The sequence below is a fragment of the Protopterus annectens genome, chromosome 11.part0 (assembly GCF_019279795.1).
Source record: "Protopterus annectens isolate FY-2018-M chromosome 11.part0, PAN1.0, whole genome shotgun sequence".
Classification (NCBI taxonomy): domain Eukaryota; kingdom Metazoa; phylum Chordata; order Ceratodontiformes; family Protopteridae; genus Protopterus; species Protopterus annectens.
This window is the reverse complement of record NC_056745.1, coordinates 709,293,660-709,308,176: the sequence shown is the minus strand read 5'-3', so window position 1 is coordinate 709,308,176 and position 14,517 is coordinate 709,293,660. Positions and strand designations below refer to the sequence as shown.

The 14,517-nt window shown below is 39.5% G+C and overlaps 1 protein-coding gene across 1 annotated transcript in view; it reads left to right on the top strand.

The window, feature by feature from the left end:
• The window catches only part of ETV6 (ETS variant transcription factor 6), a 1,357,390-nt gene extending 1,343,504 nt beyond the window's left edge, over positions 1 to 13,886 (top strand). Inside the window, exon 8 of the mRNA XM_044088174.1 lies at positions 12,448 to 13,886. Within this exon, the coding sequence (XP_043944109.1) occupies positions 12,448 to 12,556 (109 nt within the window). The 3' untranslated portion in view covers positions 12,557 to 13,886. The remainder of the gene's footprint in view (positions 1 to 12,447) is intronic.
• The last annotated feature ends 631 nt before the right edge of the window (positions 13,887 to 14,517 follow it).

Sequence of the window (14,517 nt, the reverse complement as noted above, 5' to 3'; positions counted from 1 at the left end):
TCCAGCACGTCCTATTTATTGTTGTGGTGAGGTTTAGATCCTTGGAGTGGCTCGAGGGGATATGGTTTTCTGTAGGTGGAGCATGTCCATCAATTCTGGGTTGGACATGGCCTTGTACGTCAGGCAGAGATCACCTCTGAGTAGGCGGTATGCAACCGAGTACAGTTGGAGTTTCTTCAGTAGAGCTGCATAGGGCATCTGCTTGAGGCCAGTGATCCTCTGGGTGAGGTACTACTGTGGTCTTTCCAGTTGTTGCAGGTGTCTTTTAAGGTACATCCCAAATGGGGCATTGTACTCTATGATGGGTCTGATGAGTGATGCGTAAAGGGGCCCGATGACCTTTTTCGATCTGGATGCAAACCCTTTTGAGATTATGTGGGCCACATAGAAGGATTTTCTAACCATTTTGGCAATGTGATTATCAAAGGAGAGGTTACTATCTACTTGAGTCCCCAGATCCCTTATTACGTCTTCCGTATGTAGGGGGCTACCACCTATGTGGTAGTTTGTGGGTACTTTGTTTTTTCCAAAGGTGATGACTATGCACTTGTTGGCATTTAGCTTTAGGCCATGGTTTTGACATGAGACCCTTTTGGAGGATGTCTGTGACAGCCAGAGAGTCAGTTATAGCCCCTAGTTTGTAGTCGTCTTCAAACTTGATCAGCCATAGTCCTCCTGTGCTTGCCTGTACCTCTGAGAAGTATATGGCTAACAGGAGGGGTCCTAGGACTGAGCCCTGGAGAATGCCACTTGTAATCAGTTTAGAGTCAGACCTAGCTCCCGCAACTCTTACCATGTGAGTTTCCGTGAGCCAGTTGGTAACCCATCCCATAACGTAGGGGTTTATGTTCAGGCTGGTGAGCTTGTCTATAATACCTGAGTGGGGAATGGTGTCAAAGGCCTTTGCGAGGTCTAGGTAGGCTGTGTGGACCACCTTTCCCTCGAATATAACCTTGGTAACTGTCTCAAAGAAGTCCACCAGGTTTAGGAGGCATGATCTGCTCTTAACAAAGCTGAACTGGGTAGGGTCCAGTGTTTGGAGGTTCCCAATGTCTCTGTTAATGATGATGCACTCCATAGCTTTGCAGACCAAGCTAGTCAGGCTTATAGGGTGATAGTTCCTGGGGTCCGTTGTGGCTCCACCTTTTTGAAGTGGAATAACCGTTGCTGTGCACCACTCTGTGGGCACGTAGCCTGTGGAGAGGCTGAGTTTAAACAGTGTGTTTAGGTGAGGGGTTAGTTCATCTTTGAGCTCGTGTTGGACGCAGCCTGGGACACCATCCAGTCCCATTGATGCTGTTTTTGGCTTTGGAGAGGGCTGTTTTAACCTGAGTGTCTCTGATTTCAGGGGCACTACATTATTCTAGTATAGTTATGGGCCCTTTTGGGGGTGAGAGGGGGTGAAGTTTGCACTGAACCTGTCTGCCAGGATGTTGGCTATATCGGTCGGTTCAGTGTATTTTATGCCATTCTGCACTAACTCCGAGCAGATCTGAGAATTGCCGCTTAGATTCTTGACATAGCTAAAGAATGCCTTGTGGTTATCTTTGGAGTCCATGGCAATTTTTCTTTCGAAGCTAGCCTTGGATGATTTTATGAGGGGAACGTAGTTTCTTGCTGATACTGATCAGGGATGTCTTCCCTTCTTGGGATTTTACTCTCTTCTGTACTAGTTTCCTTCTTCTATTGTATAGCTTGTTTATGGCAGGGGTCCACCAGACTGGTTTCCTTTCCTTGGAGGAGTGAGTCTTGGTTTTGTTTGGGATAGCATGATCCATGCATTCTTGTAGGTGCCCGTAGAGTGCATTAGTAAAGGATTTTGCAGCTTGGACAGCGTTATCCTTTAGCATGGGGGCTTTGAAACTTCCCACTTCGGTCTTAAGTAACGTGAAGTTTGAAAAGTTTTTCATGGTGGTTTCTTTGACTGGGGGTGGTAGCGGAATGTGGATATCCAGAGTGATTAGTTTATGGTCAGATCTAACCAGTGAGGGGTTCGCCTCCGGTGTGGAACACCGGTTGCACATGTTGGTAATGACCAGGTCCAATATGTTGTCACTTCTGGTGGCGGTGTTGACCAGTTGATCCAGGGCATTTGAGTTTATAAATTCTAGGAAATGTTGGGCAAGGGAGTGTGTACTTGAGTAGTTCTCCCAGTTAATGTTTGGGTAATTGAAATCACCCAATATCAGGGTGTTTGGTAGGACCTTTATGTTTCCAAGTATTTCCAGGAATGCGGAATGGGGGTTCTGGGACATGGTGGGTGATCTGTAGCAGGCTATAATTTGAGTAGCAGTTTTGCCCATTGTTAGTTGCACGTGGATGATCTCTGAAACATCGTGCTGTGCCACTAACCTGGAGGTGTGGGTATCCTTGATGAATATGGATACTCCCCCGCCTTTTGTCTTTCGGTCTGGGTTTTGTGGCTGAAATATATGGTATGTATTGTAGCCTGGTAGTGCTGGGGTGCTCTCTGGAGTCTTAAACCAGGTTTCTGTTACTGCACATATACGATTTTACTGAGGAGTGCCTCAAGTGCATGCATTTTGTGGTTTAGACTTCTGGCATTAAGTAGCATTACCCTCAGTTTTTTGTTACTTGTGTTATTTACGGTGGCGGGTTTGTCTTTTGAGCCTTGCTTAAAAAAGGCACTATGGGGATGGCAAGAGCCTTGGCCAGTATTCGAAAGCCTAAGGGTGACAGGTGTAAGCCGTCTCTAGCGAAGCAGCGTGGCTTGTCAAGCATGTCATCCCAGGCTGACAGACACTGGATCCCCTTGAATGACACCAGAAGCTTAGCCAATTGTTGAAATTGGTCATTTTTTCTCTATACCGTGGTATCATTCTTGGTGAGGGCAGCATGCTACTCAGGGGCAGGGTCACACCGGCCTGGGCTACGTGATCAGAGAGCTCCTCCATGTCTCTTTTCATGTAGTCCAGAGAGGTACGGCTCAGGTCATTCACACCAACATGGACAATGACAGAGTCATATTTGTACTTGTTTTGGAGTGACCTGAGTGCTTGTGTTGTGGCGGATCCTGGCACCTGACAGGCAGCTAACAGTAACCTTCTCCTTGTTCAGCCTAGTGAGTGGGATGTCAGTGTGCCTGACTGTAGAGTCACCTATCACTAGTGTGTTGGGTATATTATTTTGCCTTAAGGGCTGTGATTGCGTGGCACACTGGTTTTGTGAAGTATGTGTTTCACAGTTTGTGTTGGGGGGTGGAGGTTGCTTGAATGTCTGCTTTGGAGATCTCTGTTGCTTTTGCAGATTTTTATTTAGAGCCTCTGAGTATGTTTTTGTGAATTTGTGTGTGTTTTTTGCCGGTGCTGGTTTCATAGGTCTTTGTGAGACTGGTGGTGTGAAGCAAGTAATTCCCTTCTCCTCTTGATTGCCTGGTCCAGTCTTGAGATGAGAGATCTTAGCGTCCAGTTTGGCTGTATAATTGCATCTCTCGCATGTATTATTGTTTGGTGAAAGGAGGAGAGGGTTGTCTGTGTACATGAGGCAATTGTAACATTGCCTCAAATTGCCCAGATTCACCAGTTGGACCGGAGAGTACACCTGAAACTGCCCTTTGGACATGCCTGGATAGGTACAGTGAACTGTTTTACTGATTGTCTGGTAAGGTCAAATAGAGAGCCGTGTCCTTCTCTACAGTATGGGGGGGGGGGTCTAGTGCTAAGGTTTATTAGTGCCTGCTATGAGTTTTGAGCAAGTGCCAGGATGAGAAGTGAATGGTTTGAGTGCTTAAGTTGAAAGTTTGGCTAGTTCCAAGAGAAAAATTGAAGAGCAGACTTTGTTGAGCTGGGAATAGTTATACCCTAGCTAACCGGCACTGCCCGGCGAGCAAAACCGCGCAATTGTAGGTTTTATAGCAGGGAAATGAAAGAGATAGAAATTAGCCCAAAATAGCCAATAAACTACTAATTTATGGGCTGAAACCACTCCTCCAGGAACAGATAGGCTGCTCAATGCTCCCTCTGTCACAGTGAACAGAGAAACTTTCTTCTATCCAAGTAAGGTATGGGTAAACACAGAAACTTGTAACACAACCCTGAATTCAGCACTAACCTGAAAACTGGACTATACTAGCTTAGAAAGGCGAGAAAACAAGTATATGTTTTTATTTTTTTTCAGAAAATAAAGCAGATATAATCAAAAAACCACTTTAAATGCACAGAAATGGCTGTCACACTTGAGTGTGTAGCCTACAACAGTTAAACAGGTAATTTAAACACAAAAACGACTTTGTTAAAGGGCAGGCAGTAAAATAAGTACAATATGTAGCTGAAACAAGCTTTTTAAATCACAGAAACTCTAGAAAATCAGCGTCTAAGGCGGAATTAGCTAAAGGCAGCAAGAAAATGCAGAAAAATGATACTTAATCACTCCAAAGTCTCTCTGCTGCTGTAGAACTATGCAGGGCACCAGGCAGGAACTTGCTGAGCTGTATACTAGCGCAAAACCTCGCAGATGCAGGTTTTATAGCAGGGAAATGAAAGAGATAGAAATTAGCCCAAAATGGCCATTAAACTACTAATTTCTGGGCTGAAACCACTCCTCCAGGGACAGGTAGGCTGCTCAAAGCTCCCTCTCTCACAGTGAACAGAGAAACTTCCTTCTATCCAAGTAAGGTATGGGCAAACACAGAAACTTATAACACAGCCCTGAATTCAGCACTAACCTGAAAACTGGACTATACTAGCTTAGAAAGGTGGGAAAACAAGTATTTTTTTTTTCAGAAAATAAAGCAGATAGAATCAAAAAAAACACTTCAAATGCACATAAATGGCTATCACACTTGAGTGTGTAGCCTACAACAGGTAAACAGGTAATTTAAACACAAAAATGACTTTGTTAAAGTGCAGGCAGTAAAATAAGTATAGTGTGTAGCTGAAACAAGCTTTTTAAATCACAGAAACTCTAGAAAATCGGCGTTTTAGGCAGTATTAGCTAAAGGCAGCAAGAAAATGCAGAAAAATGATACTTAATCATTCCAAAGTCTCTCTTTTGTTTCTCTGCTGCTGTAGAACTCTGCTGGGCACCAGGCAGGAGCTTGCTGAGCTGTATACTCTTCCTTTGGCCATGCCTAGGTATCTGGACATGTGCAGGTTATGGATGGCTGGTAGGGTGGTCTTTATGATCCTGTTGGGTGCTTCACCACTCTCTGTAGAGCCTTGCTATCAAAGGTAGAGCAGCCTCCATACCACACTGTGAGATTGTTTATCAGGGTGCTTTCTATTGTACCCTATAGAAAGTTGTGAGAACCGTTGATGGTATGTTTGCTCTCCTCAACCTTCTCAAAAAGTGTGGCCTCTGATGTGCCATCCTGACAATGGCATTTGTTTTAGTAGACCAAGACAAGTCCTCATTAGTATGCACCCCCAGAAATGTTCTGCTTCTCACTCTCTCTTCTGTTTCTCCGTTGATGGTTAGAGGAGAAAATTCCTTGCGTTTTTTTTCCTGTAGTCCACAATTATTTCCATTGTTTTGTTCACATTTAGTACAAAGCTGGTACTGTCACACCAAGGAATCAGTTGTTCTGTATCTGCCTTGTAAGCTGTCTTATCAGCAGCTGAATAGCAAGGGACTCAGTACACAGCCTTGAGGAACTCCAGTGTTCAGAGTGATGCTATCCGAAGAGTTATTTCCTAACCGCACTTTCTGGGGTCTGTCCATGAGAAAGTCCAGAATTCCAAAGTGGTGTCTTGATACCAGGTTGAAGCAGCTTCCCTACCAGCTGTATAGGAATGACTGTATTAAAAGCAGAGCTGAGGTCAATGAATAGTAACCTTAAGTAGATGTTTTTACTTTCTAAATGGTCCAGCGATAAGTGAAATGCCAGTGCTATGGCATCTGCAGTAGAGTGGTTTGCTCAGTAAGAAGACTGCAGCGGGTCAAGATCCGCAGGTAGCTTAGATGTTATTGCTTCTTTGACCAGCCTGTCAAAGCTTTTCATCACAATGAAGGTCAGAGCTACAGGCTGGTAGTCATTGAGGCATGATGGTGGTGACTTCTTTGTTAGCGGTATTATTGTCATGTTTTTGAAGCATTTAGGAACTATTTTCTGACTCCAACAGATATTAAAGGTATCTTTGAGGACATCTGTTAGTTGAATTGCACAGTCTCTGAATACTTGTCCAAGGATGTTGTCAGGCCTGGCTGTTTTTCTCAGGATAACCCTGTGCAATGTCCTCTGGACATCAGCTGGATTGAAGATGATCATCTCTTCATTTTGACTGGTGGGCATTTTTGTCGCTGTTGTTTTGTTCCACTTTTTGAATCTGCTGAAGTAGACATAGCATATTAAGGAATTCTGTATTGTCCTCACATAATGAAGATAAGGACCTGTAGTCTGTTATTTTCTGGATACCTTGTCATAGACTTCTGGAGTCTTTTTGGTCAGAGAATTAGCTCAGGATCTTCCTACCACAGGCACATTTTGCTTCTCTCACTCCTTTGTTCAGATTTGCTCTGGTTGTTCTGAAGGCATCCCTGTCTCTGGACTTAAAGGCTGCATTCCTTGCTTTCAAGAGTTCGTACACCTTGCTGGTCAACCAGGGCTTCTGGCTGGCACATGTGATGATGTTTTTTGGTTACTGTTAACATCATCCACACATTTTGAGATGTAGCCCATCACCACCTCGGTGTAATCCTCTAGGTTGATATATTGACTCACAGTAGCTGCCTCGTTAAATATCCTCCAGTCTGTGCACTTGAGTGCTGAGATTGCACCCTCCGGCCATATCCTTACTTGTTTTACTGTTTGTCTCCCCCTGGTTAGCATCGGTTTATATGCTGGTATTAACATGATGGAGAGATGGTCAGTTGCCCAGATGTGGGTAAGGCATTGCCTTGCATGCTAGCTTAACATTGCTGTAGACCTTATCCAGTATGTTCTCTTCCCTGATTGCAAAGTCTGCATGCTGGAAGAAGTGAGGCAGAACTGTTTTCAGGTTGGCTTGGTTGAAGTCACCTGCCACTATGAGCACATTCAGGGTTTCTGTTTTGCCGCTCATTTGTAGCCTGATTATAATGTGTTCAGTGCCTCATTTGTATTGGCACTGGGAGGAATGTAGACGGCTGTGATGTTGATACTGCTGAAGTCTCTTGGTAGTTAAAAAGTACTACATTTCAGCTCTATATTTTCACAGCATTGAGAGGAGACCATCTCACAGCTGGTCTGACCTCTAAACCTCTTACAACAAGAAATCTGGACAAAGCCATAAATTAATGGGGGGACAAAGGCCCCAAAATAAGGACACTTTTTAAATATTGCTCTTATAAACTTAGAAAGTCGATAGAATAACAGGTTTTGCATTAGCATGATTTTTTTAAAATGGTATGAAGTCTGAAATTCAGATCTCCTCCATTATCTTTTGACTTTAACCCTCAATGATTTGCCAAAGATTTGCCAGAAAACTGCAATTTTATGATAAATAGACCAAAAATATGAGGCAAAAATCTGGGCATTCTGTGAAAATCTATACAGTTGAGAGGTTTGCAGCTGGTGTACCAGTTGTTGTTGATATATATGCAGACACCTCCCGCTCTGGACTTCCCACTGAGAGATTGTATTCTGTATGTCCTAAAAAAGTGACATCCTCTCCACGTGAACTGCAGTGTGTTTAATGTTAGAATTCAGTAAGATTTCAGTAAAAATAAGTGTACAACAGCTCCCTCACCTTGTTCTGAGTAGACAGTTCTAACCTTATGTAGTCCATTTTGCTTTCCATGGATCAAACATTTGCCAGCAGTATGGATGGGAGTGCAGGCCTAAAGGGATTATCTTTTAGCCTTACAGTGATTCCAGCCCTGGATCCTCTCTTGCGTGTTCTCTCACATGTCTTATGTCTCCTTCTCTTGCCATTACCCATAGACGTTGGTTTCATTAGTTTCAGGCATTTTGGATCGTGTTTAAGTATGATTCCCAGCTCCTGCAGGCCCTGCAGACAGCAGCTTGTCAAACATGTTGCATGATGAGCTTAGGTGTCAAATTTCTAGAAGACTCTCTCTACTATAAATTAACTTTGCTTACCCAATTAAGACTTAACTTAAATTGCCGATGGGATGCTCAAGTACTCTGAACCAAATTTACAATATCTTAAAAGCACAACTTAATAACGATTTAGCCCCTAAACTAGCTTTTTACAATAATTTATGTAATGCATTATTAGCACCCAAACCTATTTCTTCAAGATATTAACTGATCACTAATTATAGATCTCATAACTTATACCTCTGTCTGTCCATCTTTTAGATTGCAGTACAACTGTGAACTAGTTTGTAATGAAATCAGAAAACTATTAGATTACATTCTTTAAAAAAAAAATACTGTGCACAATTTATAATTATACACAATGCCTAACTTACTCTAGCTAAAAATCTGGTTGTTCTTGAATGCTGCTTAGTATTCACTATAGATTCTCCTGATATTATTGGTATATTTTGGAAATGTAAATATGTGAAGTAAATTTGGAATAATGTACAACGAATGAAAAAGTCAACGTTGGTTCCAGTAATGTCAGTGTAGCAGCCAGTATTGTTCCTTTAAGTCTTAGTAATGATGTTAGACATAAGGAACCTGTGAAGGAATCCATAATAGAAGTGAGGCCTTTTTCCTCCTTCCCTTTACCTATAAGAGCTACAAATTTACAGCAGCGCAGCATGAGCAGAGGGAGAAAGAGACGCAAATCTTCAGGAGAAGCAAGACGCCAGGTACAGAAAAGAGTTGGACAGTAATGAATGCAACTTAGTAGTGAATATTTCCAATTATGATTTAAATGACTGTGAAGAATCTGTTTTGAATAAAGGACTTTCATTCATACCGACTAGAGACACTGATGTTTTAGATTTTATAGTTGATATAAAAGGTTTTGCCAGAGCTGTGATGTTAAAATTATTGTATGGTAATGGTGATAGTAATGCTGTTAATTGTTTTAAAAAAACTAGTACATATATACTGCCAAGCCATCCATTGGTAGAAGCTTTTTAAAAAGCGTGTGAAGCTGATTTATTTAAAATTTATGGTTCTGATATTGGACCAAGGAAACGTGATTTTTATAATTTCAGCAAAAAAGAGCATGAAGCTTTAAAGTCTTTGAAATTAAATGAGTCCATCATCATTAGACAGTCTGACAAGGGTGGGGCTGTTGTGATTTTAGACAGTAAGCAATATAATGAGGATACGATTACTATGTTAAATGATACTCATACATATAAACCACTCTTTTGCGCAGTTAAATAGGTTGATATAAGATGTGCATGCTGATTTATGTGACCTATTGCTATGTAATGCCATTTGTCGTTTTTATAAGTATTTTTTGATAGAGAATCCTTGTATACCCACTATAAGAGGTTTACCGAAGATACTAAAGACATAAGTAAACCCCCTTTGAGACCAATAGTCTCAAGTAAAGGATGGTTAACTGAGTCTATTTCTATCTACATTGAAAAAAATTTGAGTCAAGTTGTAGTGAATGAACTTGAAACTGTTACTAGAGATACACAACATTTTTTAGAAAGTTTTTCTGTGTATGTTATAAGTCTGATGTATTATTAGTGACTCTTGACGTTAAGACACTTTTCACAGCAATTCCAAATAATGTTGGAACGGACTATATTAGGTTACTTTTAGCTAGAATAGGAATGGCCAATGATAAAGTATTAAGGTATACACTGTTGCTAGACTTGGTTTTAAACAACAACGTCTTTTTCTTTAGAGACAAGTACTATTTATAAGTGAAGGGAATAGCCATGGGTACACCCTGTGCTAACTCCTATGCTAACCTAGTAATGGCACAGTGGGAAAATATGTTTGTACACAACTCAGAGTTTGCCAAACACATCTCTTATTATACACGTTTTGTGGACAATATTTTTATGACATGGGAAGGGACACTCAGTGAGTTTGAGACATTTTTAGTTTATATCAATAATACTGCAGATTTCTAGGAATTTGAAGCAAAAAAGTCTAATGATAGAATTGACTTCCTCTATGTGACTATTTGGAAAGATGGTGATGCAATACAATCAGGTTTATTTAGGAAAGCATGTAGAAGAAACAATTTATTGCACAGGGGAAGTATGTACCCTCCCCATGTGTTTGAGTATTGTCCATAGTCAGGGACTACGGGTCTCTAGATTGACTACTGACGATGATATGTTAGATGGTGGTTTAAAACTATTAGAGGCAGAGTTCTTGCAGAGAGGATATAAAAACACAGAAGTTTCCATGTTGGATAATGAAGTTGTTATTGATAGAAACAGGAAAGGTAAAAAACTTTCTTTGGTGGGACTAGAGAGAGAATGGAACCCACAACTAAGCATCAGGGTTCATTTGGCCAAGATGTTAGGTTGGTGCTAACTTATTCTAACAATAACAGAAAGTTACATGACATTATCACTAAGAATTGGAGTATTTTAATAGCTGATGAGAAGTTTTGTGGTATTGTAGGTACCAAACCTCGATATTCATATTAGAATAATAAGTCTTTAAAGAGACTACTTTGTTATGAAACGAACACTTCCGTGAGGTATTGACAGACAGGAAAGGTAGCTATTCATGTAGCAATTGCAACCACTGTGAGTATATGCTTAATGGTAGGGTTTTAAAACATCCAACCACTTCTAAGAAATATAAGTTTGATCACTATGCTGACTGTAAGTCATACAATTTGGTATATTTAGCTAAGTGTTGTAAGTGCCTTAGTTTCTTTGTCGATAAGACCAACAGGACATTTCGCAAAAGGGTCAGGGAGCATATTTATGCTATAAATAGAGAAGATTAAACAAATTCACTGGCCTGTCATGTTCTAAGTAATGATCTTAGCCATAAGTTTAAATTCATAATGTTAGAATTAATAAGGAAAAACCTTAGGTTAGGGAATATTAGGAATTTAACAGAGCAAGCAGAGATGAGGTGGAACATCAGATTGCAAGCTGACAGAGGTTTTGGATTAAATGACAAAGTTTCACTTAAGCCAATTTTAGCTGCTAGACCTTTTATACATTAAATGTATTTTGTTGAAAAAGTTTGTGAATTTATAAGTGTTTTAAGTCGAACTTTTATTAGTAGTACTTGATAGACATAATATATATTTTACATAATTTTTTTATGTGGTCTGTAACAGTGTTCCTTTAGTGAATGTAGTATGACTTTAAGTTGATTGGTGTAATTAAGTAATTAATGTCTTTTAAAAAGGGCTGAACTGTATTACTTGTTCATTGTCTGATGAAGCGTTCAGTGGGAGAGCTTGAAAGCGCTAACTTTATTAAATAGTTTTGCTACCAGAAGCTGTGGTGTCATCTTTGGAGCTTATTTTTACAATATAAGCTGTATTCTCTTGACTTCATACATTCTCTGGAGATTTCTTTCTTAACCGCCAAATGTTTAAACTTTTTATATAATTGTTGATTGCACTCTGATAAGAGAGGATTGTATAACAATTGGTATATGCATCAGGGACATTTTTGCAATTTGTGTACTTAGTTATTTTAATGTTCTTTCTGGTTGTAAGTGTGTGTTAGTGGCTAGTTTGTTGCTGTATTTACTCCATTGTTCATGTTGGGAAAACTTTACAATAAAACTGTGTTCAGAAAAAAGTTTCCAGTATTTTGACCTTCATCTTGGGGTTCTGCACATTTTGTTTCAGCAGCATTATTTTTTTTTCATTAGCAGCACAGGCAATATCCATATCTTCAGTGGTGCTTCAAAACCCTTGAAAAAGAATTATTTTTGATATATCTACATTTTTATGTTCAAGGTCACAATTAATTTTTCTCCAGTAGCAAGAGAGTAGAACATCTAAATAGAATAAAGGAATTTCATGTAACAGCAATAACTTTCAAACTTGTTTTAAAATTATGATTGTCTCTGAACTTCTAAACCTGATAATCTGTGTTTCTAGCAAACCAACCCTGGCCCAGTATATTTTTCTTGACTTTCTTACCTTGTTTTCATTTTTGATATTTTGATTTTTACTTATTTTATAGGTTTTACTAAGAGCGGTTTATCACGGTAAAGTGAACATATCCTCAAAAATGTGATAAGTAAGGAAAGGGCCTGTTCTTCATATTATCATTGCTCCAACAAGCAATAAAATACTAAGATGTTCTTTTCTACCTCAGATCCAACAATGAATGTAACAAAGATTCTTGCTGATTAATCATTGATAATATATTCCACAAAAGGAACTAAAAATCTTGATTCTGTGTTTGTTGTTTCTGAAATGATAAGGTGATGATAGTATAAATACTGTTCCTAGTAACAGAATTGCCATATCTCATAGTTTATATTTCACGAAAAGTAAATAGCTGTACAGATCAAGATAATATGATTGATTTTGCTGTTGGCAAAATTCTGGTTTGAGAAAACCACGTGTTGACACCAACACTTCTGTGTAAAGAAGCACTAAGACTGATGTATATTTTATTTTATTTTTGAAGGTTCATGAAAACTCCAGATGAGATCATGAGTGGCAGAACAGATCGCCTTGAGCACCTTGAATCCCAGGAACTAGATGAACAGTTGTTCCAGGACGATGACTGCTTATGAAATTTTTTTATATTTTGACCGTTTGGCTACTGGAGACGTCTGTCAGTTGCTGAAACATTAACAGATGTGTGAAAAGGAAGGGAAGGGCATGCGCTTTCTCTGGATATAGTACACAGTTATAGGCATATTGAATACAAGCAAAGGTACAGAACATTTTGGTCTTTCAGAGACTGGTGCCTTGGCTTTTTTTTTTCTTTTGACATAGGACAAGTGTTTGTGTTTCTGTGGCCAAACATCACTTTTGTTGGAAAGTTTTCCTATGGAAACATTTTCTTTGAACATCATAAGTCTACAGAAAGATTTGACATTCTGTAATATAATGAAAGAAAGAGCTTATCCCAAGAAGGGTTGACTTTATTTCTGCCTATGGTGGAAATGACCCTTTCCACTCAACGGGAGAAGGTTGAAGAGCCTGTTGTCAGTTGTGCACTCTACCTTTCCCTTACATTTGCAGTCTCACTACAAGTGCTGGTTTTCTGTCTGAATTTGATTCATCTTTGCCATCGTTCATGATTCATATGAAGACATCATAACACAGTTCCATTATGAGGACCAACTCACGCATGCAGAAGACTATTTCTTTTTTCCTTCCTATAATGTTTTAACTTGTTTTAATTGAAACTTCTTCAGTTCTCAGGTACAGCATTGCAGCTTCTGGGGATGCCAAGTCACTAGCACTGGGCTTATTGTTTAGAAGTTATTTGCCTTTGTGATGGGCAAATAGATAGGAATAAAACTGAACTACTGTCTCAACAAATCATATGTTCAGCAACTTTGCTTTGCCATCCCATAACAATGGAGGGCACAGTTAAGCAAATAGCTGCACAGAAATATTCAATTTGAATGGTGAGGATTGATACTTTAGTACTAAATAACAGAATGTAAAGGAGGCAAAGAACTCAATGACAGAGTTTGAGAGAGGAGCAGCTCAGACTGTGGAGTTACAGACATAGGTCCACCTGAAAAAAGATACTGATTTTGTTGCAGCTTCTTAGGCCCTTATAGTCTGCACAGATGCAAACTCATCTACAGACAAACCTGTGCAGAAATTTCAAGTCTTTTTCAAATACGTCTGGTACACAGAAAATGGCTACAGCACTTCTCATTACAGCAGCATTGTAATCAGTTAACAATGTATAATTATAGAAAGATAATAAGAATTATTTTTTTTTATTTTTATTAAATTCATAGTATGTTAGCACAGAAACTTTTTTCCCTGCTCGCCTGAAATTCATTGTATCAGAAACAAACCGTTTTTTGAATCTTTTTGCTGCATCACTGGTTTTCCATCTGTGTGCTAGATTTATGAAATAAAATGGATCATCCACTATGCAGATTTGCAAGGTCTGACCTGAAGATTGCAAATGTAACATGAAAACTGTGTTTATGGGATAAGATTAAGGAGTGTTTCTTAATGCTGTTTAATTGTGAATAGTTTACTAATTATCTCCAGTTGTGTTGGAGAGGTACCTTAAATGCTTTACTTGACCTAGTGAGAGCATATAGCAGACAACAGTTTGAACGGGTGGTTTGCAGTTACTCCATGGCACTCATGTCTTAAAGTTTCACAGCTCAGAAATATATCTCAGTTGTACTGCAGGAAATCTTTCATACTGCTAAAAATCATGGATTGTTTAAAAAAAATGGTTTCTTCTTTTAAAAGATTTCTGTGAGCCCAAGTCTGGAAAATATGAAACTAGTATTAAATTTGTCACATGTCACTGTACAGCAATGCAGAACAGGCCTGTAAGTTAAGTTAACACCGACTACATATGAAGCTGTTAGAAACTGCTGAATATAGGTATTGTAGTTTATGATTTTTGTTTAGCTAAGAGAGATGCCTAATCAGTAGCATCTGCTCAGATAATTTCAATGTCAATTCAGGCTTGTCCAGAAAAAAGAATGCTGCAGCTTATAAGGACATGCTTTCTGGCCTTCCAGAAGAATGAGCCCTGAACAGA